Source organism: Armigeres subalbatus, chromosome 2, assembly GCF_024139115.2.
Source record: "Armigeres subalbatus isolate Guangzhou_Male chromosome 2, GZ_Asu_2, whole genome shotgun sequence".
NCBI classification, from domain to species: domain Eukaryota; kingdom Metazoa; phylum Arthropoda; class Insecta; order Diptera; family Culicidae; genus Armigeres; species Armigeres subalbatus.
In genome coordinates, this window is record NC_085140.1 from 406,312,925 (window position 1) to 406,331,001 (window position 18,077).

The 18,077-nt window shown below is 42.3% G+C and overlaps 1 protein-coding gene across 1 annotated transcript in view; it reads left to right on the top strand.

Moving 5' to 3' along the window:
• LOC134213335 (neural-cadherin-like) overlaps positions 1-16,517 on the top strand; it is a 1,323,925-nt gene extending 1,307,408 nt beyond the window's left edge. Inside the window, exons 8-14 of the mRNA XM_062692319.1 lie at positions 10,820-10,957; positions 11,050-14,666; positions 14,729-14,899; positions 14,976-15,217; positions 15,280-15,489; positions 15,730-15,903; positions 16,050-16,517. Of these exons, the coding sequence (XP_062548303.1) occupies positions 10,820-10,957; positions 11,050-14,666; positions 14,729-14,899; positions 14,976-15,217; positions 15,280-15,489; positions 15,730-15,903; positions 16,050-16,165 (4,668 nt within the window). The 3' untranslated portion in view covers positions 16,166-16,517. The remainder of the gene's footprint in view (positions 1-10,819; positions 10,958-11,049; positions 14,667-14,728; positions 14,900-14,975; positions 15,218-15,279; positions 15,490-15,729; positions 15,904-16,049) is intronic.
• Positions 16,518-18,077: the final 1,560 nt, after the last annotated feature.

The following is an 18,077-nucleotide window of genomic DNA, read 5'->3' on the forward strand; positions in this document are numbered from 1 at the left end:
CCACATTAACCAAACGACTTTATTACACTTTGGCTGGTGAGCTCGGTGGATTGTATTCGAGTTTCTTGCCACTGACGTATTCTATCACTGCTAACGAGATTCTCAACGGATTATTAAGACAAATGTGTATCACATTTCCACGAAGCATTACTGTTTTGGAAGGACCGGAAATGGTGCGGATCTGTGTGGATGAAATTATCGGACAAACTTGTTCATAGCAACGGCTGTGACCGTTGCTTGTACCAATTTCAAGTTTACGTTGTTTTAAAGGAAAACAGCACCGAAAAGTCTGAAGAAAGTTTAATTAAAATGTGAGTTAAAAACTCCCCTCTTTTTCTCACAGCATCGTTTATCTGCGAGCTAAAGCAGAGAACTTGTGAAAAATAAGCTGAATTGAGAAACTGTGTCACGCCTGTGTGGAGTTACCGAAAGAAATATTTTCCACTACGCGTAGCACATGATGCACTTTTCCGCATATGCAACCTCCATCGTCGGTCGTTGAACAATACCTTTATATATTCATAGTAAAAGTTTTCTCAGTGGCGTATGTGCTGCCGTTTCAAAGCATTACACATAACTGCAATCACTTGAGCAAAGCTTCACAATATAATAAATCTTTTAGGGAGTGGTTTATGAAACTTGTGTGAACAAATAGAAAAAATGGGAATATTACGAAAAAGTAAATTTGTATTCAATTTAGCCGAATTTCAACACTTCGATGCAACAATAATTGAAATTAACTGTTTGCACCAAACATCATAATTGTACAAGCACACTGTGAAAATTTGTGTTCACCTGCTTCCGCCACTTATTTGCTAACACTTAGGCATAGAATGAGTCTGATTGAGTTTGAACCGTGAAAATTAATGCGTGCATACATATGTAAACCTGATCTTCAAACAAAAAAAATATCATTATTCTTACTTGATACTTGATAAGCATCCTTCTCCACTGGACTCGATTCTGGGCCATTCGTTTCCAGTCGCCCTGAACATTGAACGCCCTCAGATCCTCTTCAACAGCAAAAAGCCATCGTGTACGCGGCCTTCCACGAAGCCTGCGGCCTCTTCCGGGTTCTCTACTAAATATTATCTTCGCTTGACGTTCTTCCGGCATACGAACAACGTGACCAGCCCACCGTAGTCTGCCGTGTTGTATAAGCTTAATAATATCCAGCCCTTTATACCCCTGGTACAATTCGTGATTCATGCGACGCTGCCAGATACCGTTCTTCTGTTTACCGCCGAGTATTATCCGCTGCACCTTACGCTGAAACACTCCGAAAGCTCTCCGATCAGCCTCCTTTAACGTCCATGTCTCATGGCCGTAGAAAGCCACCGGAAGAATCAGAGTAGTATTCAGCGCGAGTTTTGTCTTCGTTTGCAGACTACGGGATTTAAGCTGGTTACAAAGTCCGTAATAAACCCTAAACGAATCAGCCATATCAGTTTCGCCGGAAAACCATGTTCAAGCATAATTTGTCATAATTCATTCCGTTTCACTGAATCGTACGCCACCTTGAAATCAATAACCAGATGATGTGTCTGCAAGTTGTACTCCCAGAATTTATAAAGGATTTGTCTCAAGGTAAACATTTGATCCGTCGTTGATCGGCCCTCACGACAACCTGCTTGGTGTTCGCCAACGAGGGACTCTTTAAGCGGTCACAATCTATTGAACAGAATACGGGACATAATTTTGTACGCTGAATTAAAGAAGGTTATTTCTTGGTAATTGGCGCACTCCAGTCTGTAACCTTTCTTAAATAGAGGGCAAATGAGCCTATTCAACGAGCTAGCAGCCATTTCGTCGTCTTTCCATATTTTTGACATAATATGGTGCAGAACTTCATAAAGCTGCTCACTGCCATGTTTGAGAAGTTCAGCCGGGAGCTGGTCCTTCCCCGCAGCCTTATTGTTTGTCAGCTCTTTAACAGCTTTTTTAACCTTATCAAGTAGAAGACTCCACAGCTTGTCCATCGTCGCTAATATTTATTCTGTTCATCGATGCACCGTCACCTTGTTGGTCGTTGCACATGACGGGAGATGGCGCTATCTTTCTCCGCACGCCATTGACAGCCTCATAAACGTCCGCATATCATTCTGCTCCATTCTTTCCAGCACTTCGCTAATCACTTATTCTTCATGTTCTTTTTCCTTCCTGCGGTGGGTTCGTTTTTCGGCTGCTCTTGCTTCCTTGTACCGATCTCTATTCGATCGGGTACCCGACAAAGAACATCCGACTTCTGGCAACGTTCTTCTCGTCTGTCACTCTCTGACACTCCACATCTAACCAAGCCGTCCTGGGTCGCCTTTGTGTAGTGCCTACCACTTCTCGTGCTCCATGGATCGACTCCCATAGATCGTTGATGTTGTCGCTACCGTTGATTGCACTTATTCATTCGTCGAATTTCTGGCGGTACTCAGTCGATACACCTTCCGCCGACAATCCCTGGGTATTGTAACGCATCGTTCGCTGTGATCTTTCGTTCGATACAGTTGACAACCGTGATCGAATTTTACTGACAACAAGGTAGTGATCAGAGTCAATGATCAGAGTCAACCTCTGAATGTCCACACATCGATAACATCCGAGAAATGGCGCCCATCCACCAGAACATGGTCTATCTGGTTGCAAGTTTCACCATTTTGGTGTCTCCAGGTGTGCTTTCGGATGTACTTTCGTGCAAAGTAGGTGCTAATTATAGCCATCCCTCTGGTAGCAAGGTAGGCCGTTGTCATTAGTAGTGGTGAAAGCTCTCCCTACCGATTATGGGACGGAAAAAGTCCTCTCTACCGACCTGAGCATTAGCGTCTACGATAACAATTTTCACGTCATGCTTTGGGCACTCTCCATAGGCTTTATCAAGACATTCATACAACGTGTCCTTCACGTCGTCGGATTTATCGTTTGTCGGTGCGTAAACGTTGATTAGGCTGTAATTGAAGAATTTGCCCCGTATCCTCAACACACAGGTTCGTTCGCTAATGGGTTTCCACCGCATCACTCGCTGCATCTGCTAGCCCATCACTACGAAACCAACTCCATGCTCTGCTTTTCCGCCGCTGCTGTGATAGATGTTATACTTGAATGCAGTGTTGGTCGTGGGGTCCACGGCTCGGAATTCACGTTCTCCGGATCTGGGCCATCGGACTTCTTGAATAGCGGCCACGTTCACTCCAACCTTCTCCAGTTCACGAGCCAGAAGGCTCACTCGTCCAGACTTCATTTAACCCAAATGGCGTAGAGCGTTCGAACAAACAGTCTTCGACTAAAGGTCTGAACACTTAACATCTAGCATGAGACAACCCGGACCGGACACAAAACAACGAAAAGTTTCCTCTTTGCTGGGACGGGAATCGACCCCACACTCCATAGCACATGTGTCTAGACCATTGACGTCACTAACCGCACGGCCACGAAGCCAAAAGATGTCAATAGATGAAATACAAAATAAAGCTAGATCCACTTAGTATTTGGCCGCACGAAATCAGACATTTCTTTGCCGAAAAAGTACATAAAAAGGTGGTTCAGGTTTTATTATACAGGGAATTTAGCAAACTTCGAAGGAACAGATATCAAAAAATTATTCATTGGCATTTCGGATGAATTCTCGGACTTTTCTCTCAATACCACTCGTTATTTTTTGCACAGTAGAACGGTCAACTTGATCTGACATTTTTTCACACCACTTCTCCATATAAAATGGTTTTCTGATTGTTTTGCACCATTTCTTAAGTTTCGCTCTGATATTTGTCTAACATTTCTAGTTGGGACGAAAATTTGGCATTTTAGTGGGTTGATTGTTTTTTTCAATAACGTCATTATCATTCGGTTCATACCATTCCATTACATCCCGTCTGTAATGGCAGCTTGTTAAGTCAGGCCAAAGCAACACCGGACAGTCGTGTGATTGAATGAATGGCAAAAATCGCTTCTGAAGACACTCCTCCTTGTATATTTGCCCATTTTTGGTCTCTCCAGTGATGAAAACATTAGTTTTCTTTCCACTACAGCAGATGCTTTGACATACCATCAATTTGTGGACAATCTTGCCTGCATAGACATATTTGAATTTTCTTGGGGAAGTACTCTTCCATTTGGCAAGGTAAAACTTGTGTCCCGGGAATTGAAAGTCCATTTTAATATTAATTTCATCGCCCATCAAAATACATCAATTGTATTTCGTCAGAACTTACTCGACCAGCATTCTTGCGCGATGTTTGGGAACCAGGTTCTGTTTCAGTGTCCTCTTGGGATGCTTACTGACATCATAGGACTTGAAACTAGAGGGTCTTGTTCGGGAAATCCCGGGACAAAAATCCCGGGATATCCCGGGATGTAATGCATCTCGGATCCCGGGATTTTTCATGCAAATCCCGGGATTTCCCGAAAATAAAAAATACATGATAACAAAAATATTTCAGATAAATTAATGAATGTATGTTCTGCATAATTGCACCGATTCTAGTTTGTTAGCCCATCGGCTTTTATTTTCCCGCATGTCTTATGCACACCCATACATACAAACATACACAAACAAGCAATCACAGATATCTTCTCAATTCGTCGAGAGAGTGATGAGTAACAATATAGGTCTCCTAGCCTTCTGACTATTTTGTTTTTGGAGCGAACATACAGCTGATGAAAATAAGGAAAAATAAGAATAAAAGTACGTACATAATCAAAAATTATCTGGATCTGGTTCAATCGATATTCGACGCTCCCCAGCCTATTGGGGTGATATCGGAGGCGCTGAAGGGTCGTGACGTAATGTTGTTGACTAGACTTTTTGCTATCTGAACTGAATAGACAGCAAAACCCTTCCACTTCGAATTTGCACGATGCAATTCTAAAACGAGTAGATGAGCGTCGAGACATCAAGAGATGAGATGGCTTCAAAGTAAAGAAAGGTAATTTTTGAATTCTGCTGGGCTTTCGATCGCTTCCCGTCACGTTAAGTTTGTTTAAGTTCCGATCCACACATCATTTTCTGAATCTGACGGGAACAAGGCTTCATCTCCATAGAAGAGTTGTAAGCTATGGACCAAAAACAGAGAAATGCGCCGTAGCTTGAATAATTTCATCAATAAGGAGCATGCTCTGTTTGAAGTAACTGATGAACTAGTATCGAGTCTGGAGAAGGTTTTCATGGCATTGAAGTCCATTAAAACCACTTCGATTGATATACCCAACCAGCGACTGTTAGATTTTCATACACTTCTGTATAGAACTTACCAAAACCTGTATAAGAACTGGGCATATGCAACATTGTTAGATTCTTATACAATTTAAGATTACAAACAAAAATTGTAAGAAAAGCTTTCGAAATTGTAAGGTTCATATAATATTTATAAAAGAATCTAGCGTTTTCGCATATGCCCAGTTCTTATACAGGTTTTGGTAGGATCTTATACAGAATTGTTAGAAAATCTACCAATCACCGGTTGAGCGAGCGGGTGTTCTCTGATTTTAATTCTGAAATAACTAGGGTAATTCGCCAAATGTTGAACGGCTAATTTCTTCGCCTATTGTTGAACGCACGTGCATTTCTTATGGGAGTTCAACAATAGGCGACAAAATTAGCCGTTCAACATTTGGCGGTTTCCCCTAATAAGAATTATTTATTGTCGGATTCAAGCATCAACGCCTTAACATTTATTAAACCGTATTACAAGCAGCCCGGTGGCATCCCGATCTCACACAGTAGGTTTGTTTTACAGCCAACATTGCGCGACCGTATCCCACCGACAGTTTTGTATCCTGAAGAGAATCATATGTGATGTTAGAAAACAAAACACATACTATCATGAATTTTACACTGAGATGTTGCAAATATGCAAAAACAAAAAAAAACATGGCTGCAAAAACATGGCGTCGTGCCACCCACCGGATTGCAAGCGAGTAGACAAGGGGCGAGTCGTTAGTAAATTGACCTGATACATATTTTACCATTCTTAAAAATGTAATAAATATATGAAATTGAAATTTGCAAGTATTTTTATTTTTATCCCGGGATCCCGGGATATCCCGGGAAAAAAATAAAAAAAAAAAATTAATACCGGATCCCGGGATTTTTTATAGTCCGGGAAACAAGACCCTCTACTTGAAACCTTTGCGCCGACAGATCATTTGAGCTGCGCTTTACGGCGCAGTGAACCTTTTCGCTAAATCACGCGAGGAAATCCCAGAATTCTTCCGAACTGCTCTACAGACTTTCATTTGTAGTTTCTGGTCGTATGCTCCACTTCTATGGTTGTTTTGTTCTACGCGATCCAGCAATAGTGTTTGCCGATAACGTTTGACAGTTTTCACAGTCAATTTCGGTAATTTTAGATACTTTGAAATCATTCCTCCTGACCATGTTGGATTTCCAACGTGAGTGTGCAAAATTTGTTCCCATCTCTCGCGTTCCATTTTCGATAACTTTTGAACGCGAGCATCAATACTGATGAAACTTTCACCATAAATAAATCAAACCTTCCGCAACGATGTGATGTATTTTACTTCTCGGTACGGCCACCAGAGGTGCCGCAGTAATTGGAAAGAAACGTACAAATACTAAGTGGATCAAGCTTTAGGTATGAAAACATTTGGGCAAAGCTCTTTCATTGTCTTAGTCTATACTAGGGTGGTCGGTATTGCCCATTTTTGACAAATACCGGTATTCGGTATTTGGTGGAGTCAATACCGGTAATACCGGTAGAATACCGGTTTTTGTGAAAATTTCAGATATTAAACGAAAAACTTTTTATTGGGACTTTTGGATGCAAAACAATATTTCTTGACAAACTTCAAATGTTAAAATCATTGCTTGTTAAGCTGGGCAAAGCGAAACTTAAGTAGACATAACATACTAAGCGACACATCTCCCAATCTGCATTGGATTTTTTTGGCAATGTTGCAAACTGCTGAGAATGCCGTCTCTGGTTCAACCGAATTTGGACGAATGGTTCCAAGATCGTCGAAAATCAGTGTCAAGTGCTTTCCCTAAATCCATTTAGATTCATATTAGGAAAATTCCTTACGGATTGCATGCAAGGATCCTGGCGTCAGCGGATTTGCCACCAGTAACGCAAGTGTTTTGCTTTGCTAAAGTCTCTTCACAAGTTGTTCTTTAACCGATAAACCAGAAAAAATATTCATAGAGGCATCTTCCTCGTACCGATCGTCAGGTATGGTAATTGCTCAGTTTCAACTATCGCATCAGGAATGATTAGATGCTTCTAGATTCCGTCCGCTTGCTCTGGATATTTTGAAGAAAATGACAAAATCGTTTCTGATCAATTGCTTCACGGCAGAATTATTCAAAAAAGCAAAAAGATCGGCGTATTCTGATCGCCTCTCTTGAATTCATTCATTAAAAGCATCGAATAAGTGGCGGAAGTTTCTGTGGCTTGATGTGATAATTATTCCAACATATATTGGAGCGCCACGTCAGCTTCATGTAGAGTACAGAACTTACAGCAGAGTAATTCCACAGCAGCTTGAACAGGTTCAAAAACTTGAATTATTTCACCAACCGCCCAACAATCATCACTGAAGTTCAATTTGGATTAAAGTTTCAACTCATAAATCCGTTTCAGCATAGATAACATGCTATTCCATGCGTGCCTTGGCATCAGCCACTAATTCAAATTCTTTTCCCAATTCAAAACGGATATATTTTTGCAGAAAATCGTTTTTTACAGGTGATCTCCGGAAAAGAACTACTACGTCACGTACCTTTTTCACAATTTCATATATTGCTGGAAAATTCTCGACGATGTTCATTGAAGAAAAAATTCATTTGCAATTTGGCAGAGTCTAAGAGAATGAAGCAACACGTATGATTAATGGCGATGATGATCGATTTTTGATGTAGCGTGAACGTCGTCAATGATGCTTTCTTATTTATATGGGCAGATATGCGACTACAGGCAGTTTAGCTGATATATGTAGGTGAAAACTATTCGAAATTTGTTATACTGTCAGCAAAATTTGAAATACCGAAAATACCGGTATTTCCCGTTTATAATACCGGTATTTTCGGTACCCCAAATTGGTCGGTAATACCGGTATTACCGGTTTCGGTACTACCGGTTAGACCACCCTACTATACATCCCTGCGATAAAAAATGATAATCTTCGGCGTAATATATTCCGTGTGACGTGGAAATCGAAAATGCAGCTCTGTTGAACCGCACTGTAGGCCACATATAAAACCGTGCATGCCGTAATTTGTACGACGAAGTTGCGGTCTCACAATATAGCTGTTCCGAAGCGTACGTGGCTGGACGTTCAAGTCTATTTATTCCAGCGTAGCTCCACAGTCGATTCGTCCCTGCAGGGTCTCGGAGATCATCATGGCTTTATCGACGCCTCTTCTTGAGTGGAGTACCGGCTGGCGTGAGAATCCATTTTATGTACTGGTAACCCAGTACCAGTACATAAAACGGATCCTGAAAAGGCAGCCTACGAAGCGCCAATCAAAGGAAACAGATTTCGAACAGATTCGATTCATCCGGCACCGTGCGTTGTTGTAAGCTGGACTCCAACAACAGAACAATACTCTAAAGTATAGTGCTACAGATAGCCAGAGCAACAGAGAAATTGTAAACAGTAATTTAGGTTTGCAGAACATGCCATATGGTCGATAGGGTCATTTCGCTGAACGGGTAATATAGCCGAAAAAGTCGTTTGGCTGAACAATGGTAAAATGTGAAAAGTGCGAAGTGCTTAATGACAGTTGAGAAGTGGGACGTTAGAGATGAGGAGTGAGAAATGAAAAATGAAACGTCTCACTTTCACTCACCAGTGAGAAGTGGGTAGTGAGACGTCTCACTTTATAACTCTTCATTTCACACTATGAAAAGTAAGTAGTGAAAAATGAGGTAGTAACGTCTCACTTCTCACTAATCATTTCTCACTTCTTGATCCTTTTTCGGCCAAATGACATTTGTTCCAGTAAACGCACCTTCTCTTCCATCTTGTTGCAATTAAATGATGGTTAACGGAAGAAATCTGTTGTGATTCAGAAGAAGTCACCTGCACATTTTCATTATTCCTGATAAAAGTGTGCTACAAAAAAGAAATGATATACAAGAAATAAGAAATATTGTTTTGCCTTATTCCAGGCAAAAAAAAAATCTTATTTCTTGTCTTCTTGTGATATTGTCTCCTTGTCTGCTTGTCTCCTTGTCTTGCTGTCTTCATGTCTACTTGTTCAATGGCTTATTGTCTTTTTGTTTCATTGTCTGTTGTCTTCTTGTCCTTTTGTCTTCTCCCAATAAAAATCAGAATTAAAAGCATTTAAATTTTCAGAGTTTCCATGATCGAAATGTGTCACTTTCCATGAGCTTCATATTCGCAAAAAGCATGGGAAAATTGTTTTTCCTTGAAGGTTTTTTTAGTGCAGCTGACAGATCATTCTGCACAAATAACGGACAAAAAAAATCTGCACCGCATATCTGCATGGAAATCACCTCCAACCATATATGAATGCTGTACGCCCAGCCCGCAATGAAACGATGGGAGCCACAGCATTTGTCAGAGCTTTTCCGAAACGAGGGCTGCCTGTTACCACATGCGTCGTCGTCGCCCGAGTCTTTCGGAAAGCTGGGAGAAAATTTGTTTTCCGCTTCCTATTGGTTTAGTAATGTGAGCGAGCAACTGCCAAGGTAGCACTATTTGCCAGAGCAGAGCTACATTCCTCGTGCTGGTTCCGGACAGGAACTGGGGAACTGGCGGCATATTGCATTATTTATACCAACGAAAAATACATTAAACAAAGTGGTTACATAAACCCCTGCTGATTGGAGCGGTTTGGGTGCAACTACAATAGACCGCTTCGTTCGTTTATAATTAATAAACTGTCTAACATTTCCTACAAAAATTGTTAAAATATCCTACGATTGAATCCTTATGAATTTACACCACTGGAGATATTTTTATCATTGGATTATTTTGCATTACGGATTTAGATCATTTCCAACCGGCATTTTGAATACCACAACATTTGAAGACTTATGATTCAGTCTGCACAGAGATTTTCCTCCGACACAAATGCACTGGAGATGAGGTCGGCCAGTACGAAAACGAAAGCCGGACCATGTATGCATGCATGCAGCCCTGATCGAGAGTGGTGGCTTTTGTGGGGAATCGATGGGGACTAACTTCTACGAGGTCTGTCCGTACTTCCCGCTGCAGATGGTTTAGTTGTTAGTGGGAGGAAAGATTTTCCCAGCAAGCACAGTTCGGAATGCATCGAGGGCGTATCGTTTCCATGAAGATGCATGAATGCTGTTTCTGGTGCTGCTGCTGCTACTGTTCCTATTGGTCGTGAGATAGGAAGATTTATTTCATTCGATGAATTATCGTTTCATGGAGCTGCTTTCGGAGCGGTCCTTGGAAGTTCGTTCTGAAACCGATGCCATAACACCGAATGGGTTGAGGGCTTAAGCTCTTCTTGTAAACTGTAATCCATAATTTGGTCTGCTTGCTGGGAATTGAACCAAAAATTCAAAGGGCTTCTAGGGTCTGCTGCATTAGAGTTCATGGCATTCATTTGGCCTCGTTTGTTTGATGAGTGTACTTCAGCCCGGATTAGTTAAATGGGATAGTATTTGTTATGTGGAAGATATATATATGGATGATGAGTACGCATTTTGCCATGATGTATATATAAAACAAAACAATTCAATTCAACGGCTTATGATTAACTCGTTGATTGAATGTTATAAATTTCAACAGAACGTTAATTTGCGCCAAAAAATATCAAATTTCGTTTCTTGTTTTTTAATTCGTTTTATTAATTTTGAATATTTTCTTTTTCTTCCAGGTTACGGCATCGGACGCCGATGTGGAACGACCTAGTAATATAATTTACTTCCTAACCGGTCCAGGAATTGACATCGAAAATCCGTCGGAGAGCAACTTCGACATCAACAAAGCGACGGGGGAGATATTTGTTTTAAAGGTAAGCGTGCCGCCCTCAGGCACGGTCCATTCAAGCTGTATTAGGTGAAACTCATTTTTTCCATATTTCCACTCTCTTAACTAACCCATCAGCCACTCAATAGAGATCCGCCCCATGGGCGACCACTATGGAAGTTTACCGTGTTTGCACAGGACGAGGGCGGTGAGGGTTTGGTCGGATTTACCGAAGTCCAAATCAAACTGAAAGATGTAAACGATAATGCGCCGACGTTCCCGCAGGGGATCTATTACGGAAATGTGACCGAAAACGGGACGGTCGGCATGTACGTTATGACAATAAAAGCACAAGACCACGACGACGTGGAAGAGGGAACACACGCCAAAATCGTCTACTCAATCGAGAAGAATGCAATCGAGGAAGAAACGGGACTGCCAATTTTCGATATCAACCCAGATACGGGTGTTATTACGACAGCGGTTTGCTGTCTAGATCGGGAGAAAACCCCCGACTACTCGCTACAAATAGTGGCCACGGACGGAGGTGGTCTCAAAGGAACGGGGACTGCTTCGATTAAAGTGAAGGACCTAAACGACATGCCTCCACATTTTACCAAAGACGAATGGTTCGTGGAGGTTGAGGAAACGGACGGGAATATACTTCCCGAGGTGCCGATCCTCACAGTCACCGTCAACGACGATGACGAGATCAACAACTTTCAGTACAAAATCATTGAAAGCAGTGGTTATGGGGCAGATAAGTTCGCCATGATCAAAAACAACGATGGAACCGGAAGTTTGCGGGTAGTTCAGCCCCTCGACTTTGAAGATCCGATGCAGATCAATGGGTTTCGTTTTCGTATTCAAGTCACAGACAACGAAGGCATAAACGATACCGACAAGTACCACGTTGATCACTCGTGGGTGATCGTGAAACTAAAAGACATCAACGACAACACCCCACGGTTCCGGAGGCCACACATGGAAGCTCATACTTCAGAAAGTGACGAAGTTGGTAAAACGCTGGTCAGTTTCAAAGCCATCGATATTGATAAGGCCGGCAAAAGTAAGATCACTTACATGATCAATAGATCTACGGATCGGAAGCGTCAGTTTTCGATCAGTGACGAAGGCACCGTTACGATCCAAAGGCAGCTCGATCGAGAAGCGACTTCCAAATACAATTTGGAAATTTTAGCAATTGATGACGGAGTCCCACCGCGAACAGCCACGGCAACTCTGACGATTGACGTCAAAGACGTCAACGATAACGCTCCAGTCTTCGCCGAAGAGTACAGACCAATTCTACTGGAGAACTCACCCGCGTCAAAAATCATCGAAATAACTGCCGTAGATCAGGACGATCGAAAAATGGGAAACGGGCCACCTTTTCAGTTCCGATTGGATCCGGATGCGAACGATGTTATACGGACATCGTTCAAGGTAGAACAAAATAACAAAGGAGATGGAATGGCAATAATATCCTCGCTGAGGTCATTCGATCGCGAATATCGTAAGCAGTATGAGATACCAATAGTGATAAAAGATTCTGGTAATCCGGCACAGACTGGCACCAGCACTCTCACCGTAACAATTGGGGATGTCAATGATAACATTATGCAACCAGGATCTAAAGAAGTGGTGGTCTACAACTATCAGGGACAGGCTCCCGATACACTTATTGGAAGGGTTTTTGTGAACGACTTGGACGATTGGGATACATCTGATAAGTTATTCTACTGGGACGAGTTGGAGAACCCTAGGTTTAAGCTGGATGACACATCAGGAATGGTGACGATGCGAAGGGGTGCACGAGAAGGACGGTATAAGCTGCGCTTCAAAATATACGACCGGAAGCACGCTCAAGAATCGCATGCAAACATGTCAGTAGTTGTAAAGCACATTTCCTACGAAGCCATTGTCAACTCTGGTTCTATCCGATTGCTGGGAATCACAGACGAAGACTTCATTCGGATATGGGACTATCGAACGCAAAACATCTTCAAAAGTAAACTGGAGCGGTTCAAAGAGAAGTTGGCTGAGCTCTTGAACATTGATAAGAAAAGCGTAGAGGTTTTCAGCGTTCAGATGAAGCAGAAGAGTCCAGCGATCACGGACATCAGGTTTTCCGCTCGCAATGCGTATTATTACAAAGCAGTTCAACTTAATGGAGTGGTATTATTGCATAAAGAAGAGATCGAACAAGCGGTTGGTATCAACATAACAATGGTCAACATTGACGAGTGTCTTGTGGAAAATGGCGACTGCAACGGATCATGCACCCACATTATGGAAGTTCAAGCGAACCCATCTTTAGTCAACGCCAACAAAACAGCGCTGGTTGGTGTACAAATCAAATCGACAGCGGAGTGTATGTGCAATGCACGGGAATACAAACAGCAACAGAGCTGTAAGTCGCATCCATGTCTGAATGGAGGCAGGTGCTCCGACACAAAATCTGGAATACGATGCTCATGCCCTCCCGGATACAGTGGCCCACGTTGTCAGCAGACAGTGCGGAGTTTTCGCGGTAACGGCTGGGCTTGGTATCCTTCGTTGGACATGTGCGACAAATCCCATATCGGCGTCGAATTCATTACAACGAAAGCAGAAGGACTAATTTTCTACAATGGCCCGATCGTTCCTCCGGATGACAACGATGAACTGCAGCAGTCCGACTTCATTGCGTTAGAGTTGGAACAAGGTTTTCCTCGATTTCTCATCGACTACGGATCCGGAACGTTGGAACTGCGGATACAAACCAAGAATCCACTGAATGATGGAGACTGGCACAGAATTGATTTGTTCTGGGATACGGATCGAGTGAAAATGGTTGTTGATTACTGCAGGACTGCCGTCATATCGGAAGCCGATGACGGCAACATAGTAGAATTTGTTGACCACACATGCCAAGCTGCTGGACGCGTTCCACAGTTCAACGAATACCTGAATCTGAACACTCCTCTGCAGATAGGAGGTGTGTTTCGGGAAAAGTTTGATTACACCTACAACCGATGGCAGTACATGCCAGTGGCAGCTGGCTTCGAAGGTTGCATTCGTAACTTTAAACACAACGGAATTCTCTACGATCTGTCCCACCCAGGTCTCTCAAAGGGTACCATGCCTGCATGTCTCTTCACCCAGGAAGTTTGTGACCTGAACCCCCAAGTTGCCAAATGCTTGGAGCATGGGAAATGCATTGGGAACTACGACGACGCCAAGTGTGAATGTAATCCGGGATGGACGGGAACCTACTGCAGTCTACCGACGACTCCAACTACCTTTAAGACCCACAGCTATGTGAAATACGCTTTGAGTTTCGAACCGGATAAATTCACTACTCAAATTCAACTGCGGTTCAGGACACGGGAAGTGTTCGGCGAGCTGTTCCGAATCAGTGACCAACATATGCGTGAGTACGGAATCATCGAACTGAAGGAAGCCAAGCTGCTGTTCCGGTACAGCTTGAACTCCGGTCAGGTTGAAGAACGGGACGTGACTCTGAGTGCCGTCGAGGTGGACGACGGTCAGTGGCACGTGATCAAGGTTCAGCGATACGGGTCGGCCGCCATTTTGGAGCTGGATGGTGGTGAGGGTGCCAATTTTAACCAAAGTTTCTCGTTCGACGGCCACCAATGGCTGTCGGTAGATAAACAGGAAGGCGTCTATGCCGGCGGTAAACCGGAGTACACAGGAGTGAAGACCTTCGATGTGCAGGCAGACTATCAGAAGAGTTGCATAGATGATATAAGGTAGGTTTTCAGAAAAAATGGTAATGTGGAACAAGAACTGTATGGATGATTATTTATTGCAGGTTGGATGGTAAGAGCCTGCCGCTGCCACCGGCAACCAACGGAACTCAGTGGGGCCAAGCAACAATGGCCAAAAATATCGAGCGGTATTGTTCGTCCAATAATCCGTGCCAAAATGCGTACTGTCCAGAACCGTTCGAATGCGTCGATCTCTGGAACAAGTACGAATGCGCGTAAGTTGAAACTCATTTGGAAAAACAAAATGTTGCCAGTAGTCGATACCCAATATTTCTATTTCTTATTTCTCAGATGTGGAGATGGTATGATCATCTCACCAGAGGGTAAAACCTGCATTGACCGGAACGAATGTCTGGACTATCCATGCCTGAACGGAGGCACTTGCGTCAACCAGGAGCCTCGGTTCAAGTACAAGTGCATATGTCCGGATTCCTACTGGGGCGACAGCTGCGAGTTCCTGAAGGAACGACAAGCGTTGAAATTCAGCACAAGTGCCTTGGCTGCTGTAATCACATGTCTATTGCTGATTATAAGTAAGTCTTTCGTTGGAGAAATTTCATCAATCAGATACTAATTGTGGGCTTTGGTTGCCCAGTTTTGTTATTCCTGTACTTCTCTTGTTCCCGCCGCCGATCGGCCAATTTCAACAAGAAACCTGCAACGAAAGATGATATCCGCGAAAATATCATTAACTACTGCGACGAAGGTGGTGGTGAAAATGATATGACTGCTTTCGACATGAAAACCCTCAAAATTCCTATAGGACCACTTCCGGAACTGGTGCAACACAAGGCACCTCCCGTACGTAAGTATCGGATATTTTTTCTAATTTTTTCTTCTAAATTCGTTATCGCTAAATTCATTGGAATCTGATTGTCGTCTTTTTACGATTTTTTTCTTTTACCACTCATTTTCTTGTTTCAATCATTCCTTTCATCTCCCCTAACATGCATGGCTTGAAATTCCTTTGAACCCTCGATCCGCTCCCGACCAACCAACACTATTTCTACAAACTTAAAAAGCGGCTTCCTATGCCATCACCCAGGTCCCGATATTGCAGTCGTGTCCGACCAGGTCCTCACCAAGGTCGACATGTTCCTGGACGATCGCAAACGAAGGGTGGACGTCGATCCCGCATCCGGGCCCTTCGACGACCTGCGAAATTACGCCTACGAAGGTTGTGGGAGTACGTCGGGCTCACTAAGTTCCTTACAGTCAGGTAAATCTAAAAAACCACCCAAAACCATCACCTTTGTCCAACCCGAGTCGATCACCATACTAGAGTCCTCCTAACTAATGTAAATACCAACCATGCTACCACGAAATGCGAATTGATCTCCTACAAACGTTCCTTCCCTTCTCCAGGTACTGATGATGAACCCCATGAGTATAGCTTTTTGTCGGCATGGGGTCCTCGTTTTGATAAGTTAGTCAATATTTACGAACCAAAAATACAAATTGAGGACGATGACGTTAGTTAAGGGTAACTCTCTTTCGGTTCGTGATTTGTTATCGGTTTTTGTACTTTTGATGACTACCGATGGCCGTCATCGCTCGTCGTGTGTAGGTGTAGTTATTTATTATAGTGATTATTTTTTTATATACATTCGAATCAGTGTAGATATCAAGAAGGAAATGAGTATCGAACGAATATTAGTTGCATAAGATTAAAAGGAACCTCTTAGCTAAATAAAACCAAACAATACAAAATTGGAAAAAAGGATGAAACCCAACCTAGCTGGTAAGGATCGTAGTTATTAAGTAGCGAATAAGATTCAAAAGAATATAAAAAGGAAACTAGAGCATTACTACTTTTTAGATCAAGTAATCATTTGGTGCTCTCTTCCATTTATGAAATAAAACCTAAATTAAACGGATTGTAGATATAAAGTATGGGAGCTTCGTCAGTTGATCAATTATTGATTGTTTTTATTCCTTTCCTTACATTTAAAATTAGAGCATGGGGCCGATATTACACAATGCAATCGAATGATGATTTGTAGATTCCTTGTATATAAACTACATGAGAAATATGAACATAAATCTATTTTTAGCTTGTTAGGTGAAACGACTTTACCTGTCTAACCAACAAGGCAATACTATTTGTTTATTGAATTTAATCATCTATTTTTTCGAATAAATCAAAGGATTTCCCGTGGAAATTCCGAAGAATTTCCCGTGGAAATTCCGAAGAATTTCCCATGGAAAATCCGAAAAATTTCCCGTGGAAATTCCGGAGAAATTCCTGTGGAAATTCCGAAGAAATTCCCGTAGAAATTCCGAAGAATTTCTTGTGGAAATTCCGAAGAATTTCCCGTGGAAATTCCGAAGAATTTCCCGTGGAAATTCCGAAGAATTTCCCGTGGAAATTCCGAAGAATTTCCCGTGGAAATTCCGAAGAATTTCCCGTGGAAATTCCAAAGAATTTCCCGTGGAAATTCCGAAGAATTTCCCGTGGAAATTCCGAAGAATTTCCCGTGGAATTTCCGAAGAATTTCCCGTGAAAATTCCAAAGAATTTCCCGTGGATTTCCACAAGAAATTCTTCGGAATTTCCACGGGAAATTTTCGAATTTCACGGAAATTTTCGAATTTCACGAATTTCCACGAAATATTCGAATTTTCCACAAGGAAATTCTTTGGAATTTCCACGGGAAATTATTCGGAATTTCCACGGGAACATCTTCGGAATTTCCACGGGAAATTTTTCGGAAATTCTTCGGAATTCCCACGGAAAATTCTTCGGGTTTTACACGGGAAATTCTTCGGAATTTTCACGGAAAATTCGATTTGGAATTTCCACGGGAAATTCTTCGGAATTTCCACGGGAAATTCTTCGGAATTTCCACGGGAAATTCTTTGGAATTTTCACGGGAAATTCTTCGGAATTTCCACGGGAAATACTTCGGAATTCCCCCGTGTAAATTCCGAAGAACTTCCCGTGGAAATTCCGAAGAATTTCCCGTGGAACATCCGAAGAATTTTTCAAGGAAATTCCGAAGAGTTTCTTGAGGAAATTCCGAAGAATTTCCCGTGTAAATTCCGAAGAACTTCCCGTGGAAATTCCGAAGAATTTCCCGTGGAAATTCCGAAGAATTTCCCGTGGAAATTCCGAAGAAATTCCCGTGGAAATTCCGACGAATTTCCCGTGGAAATTCTGATGAATTTCCCGTGGAAATTCCGACGAATTTCTTGTGGAAATTTCGAAGAATTTGCCGTGGAAATTCCGAAGAATTTCCCGTGGAAATTCCGAAGAATTTCCCGTGGGAATTCCGAAGAATTTCCCGTGGATATTCCGAAGAATTTCCCGTGGATATTCCGAAGAATTTCCCGTGTATATTCCGAAGAATTTCCCGTGTATATTCCGAAAATTTTCCCGTGAAAATTCTGAAGA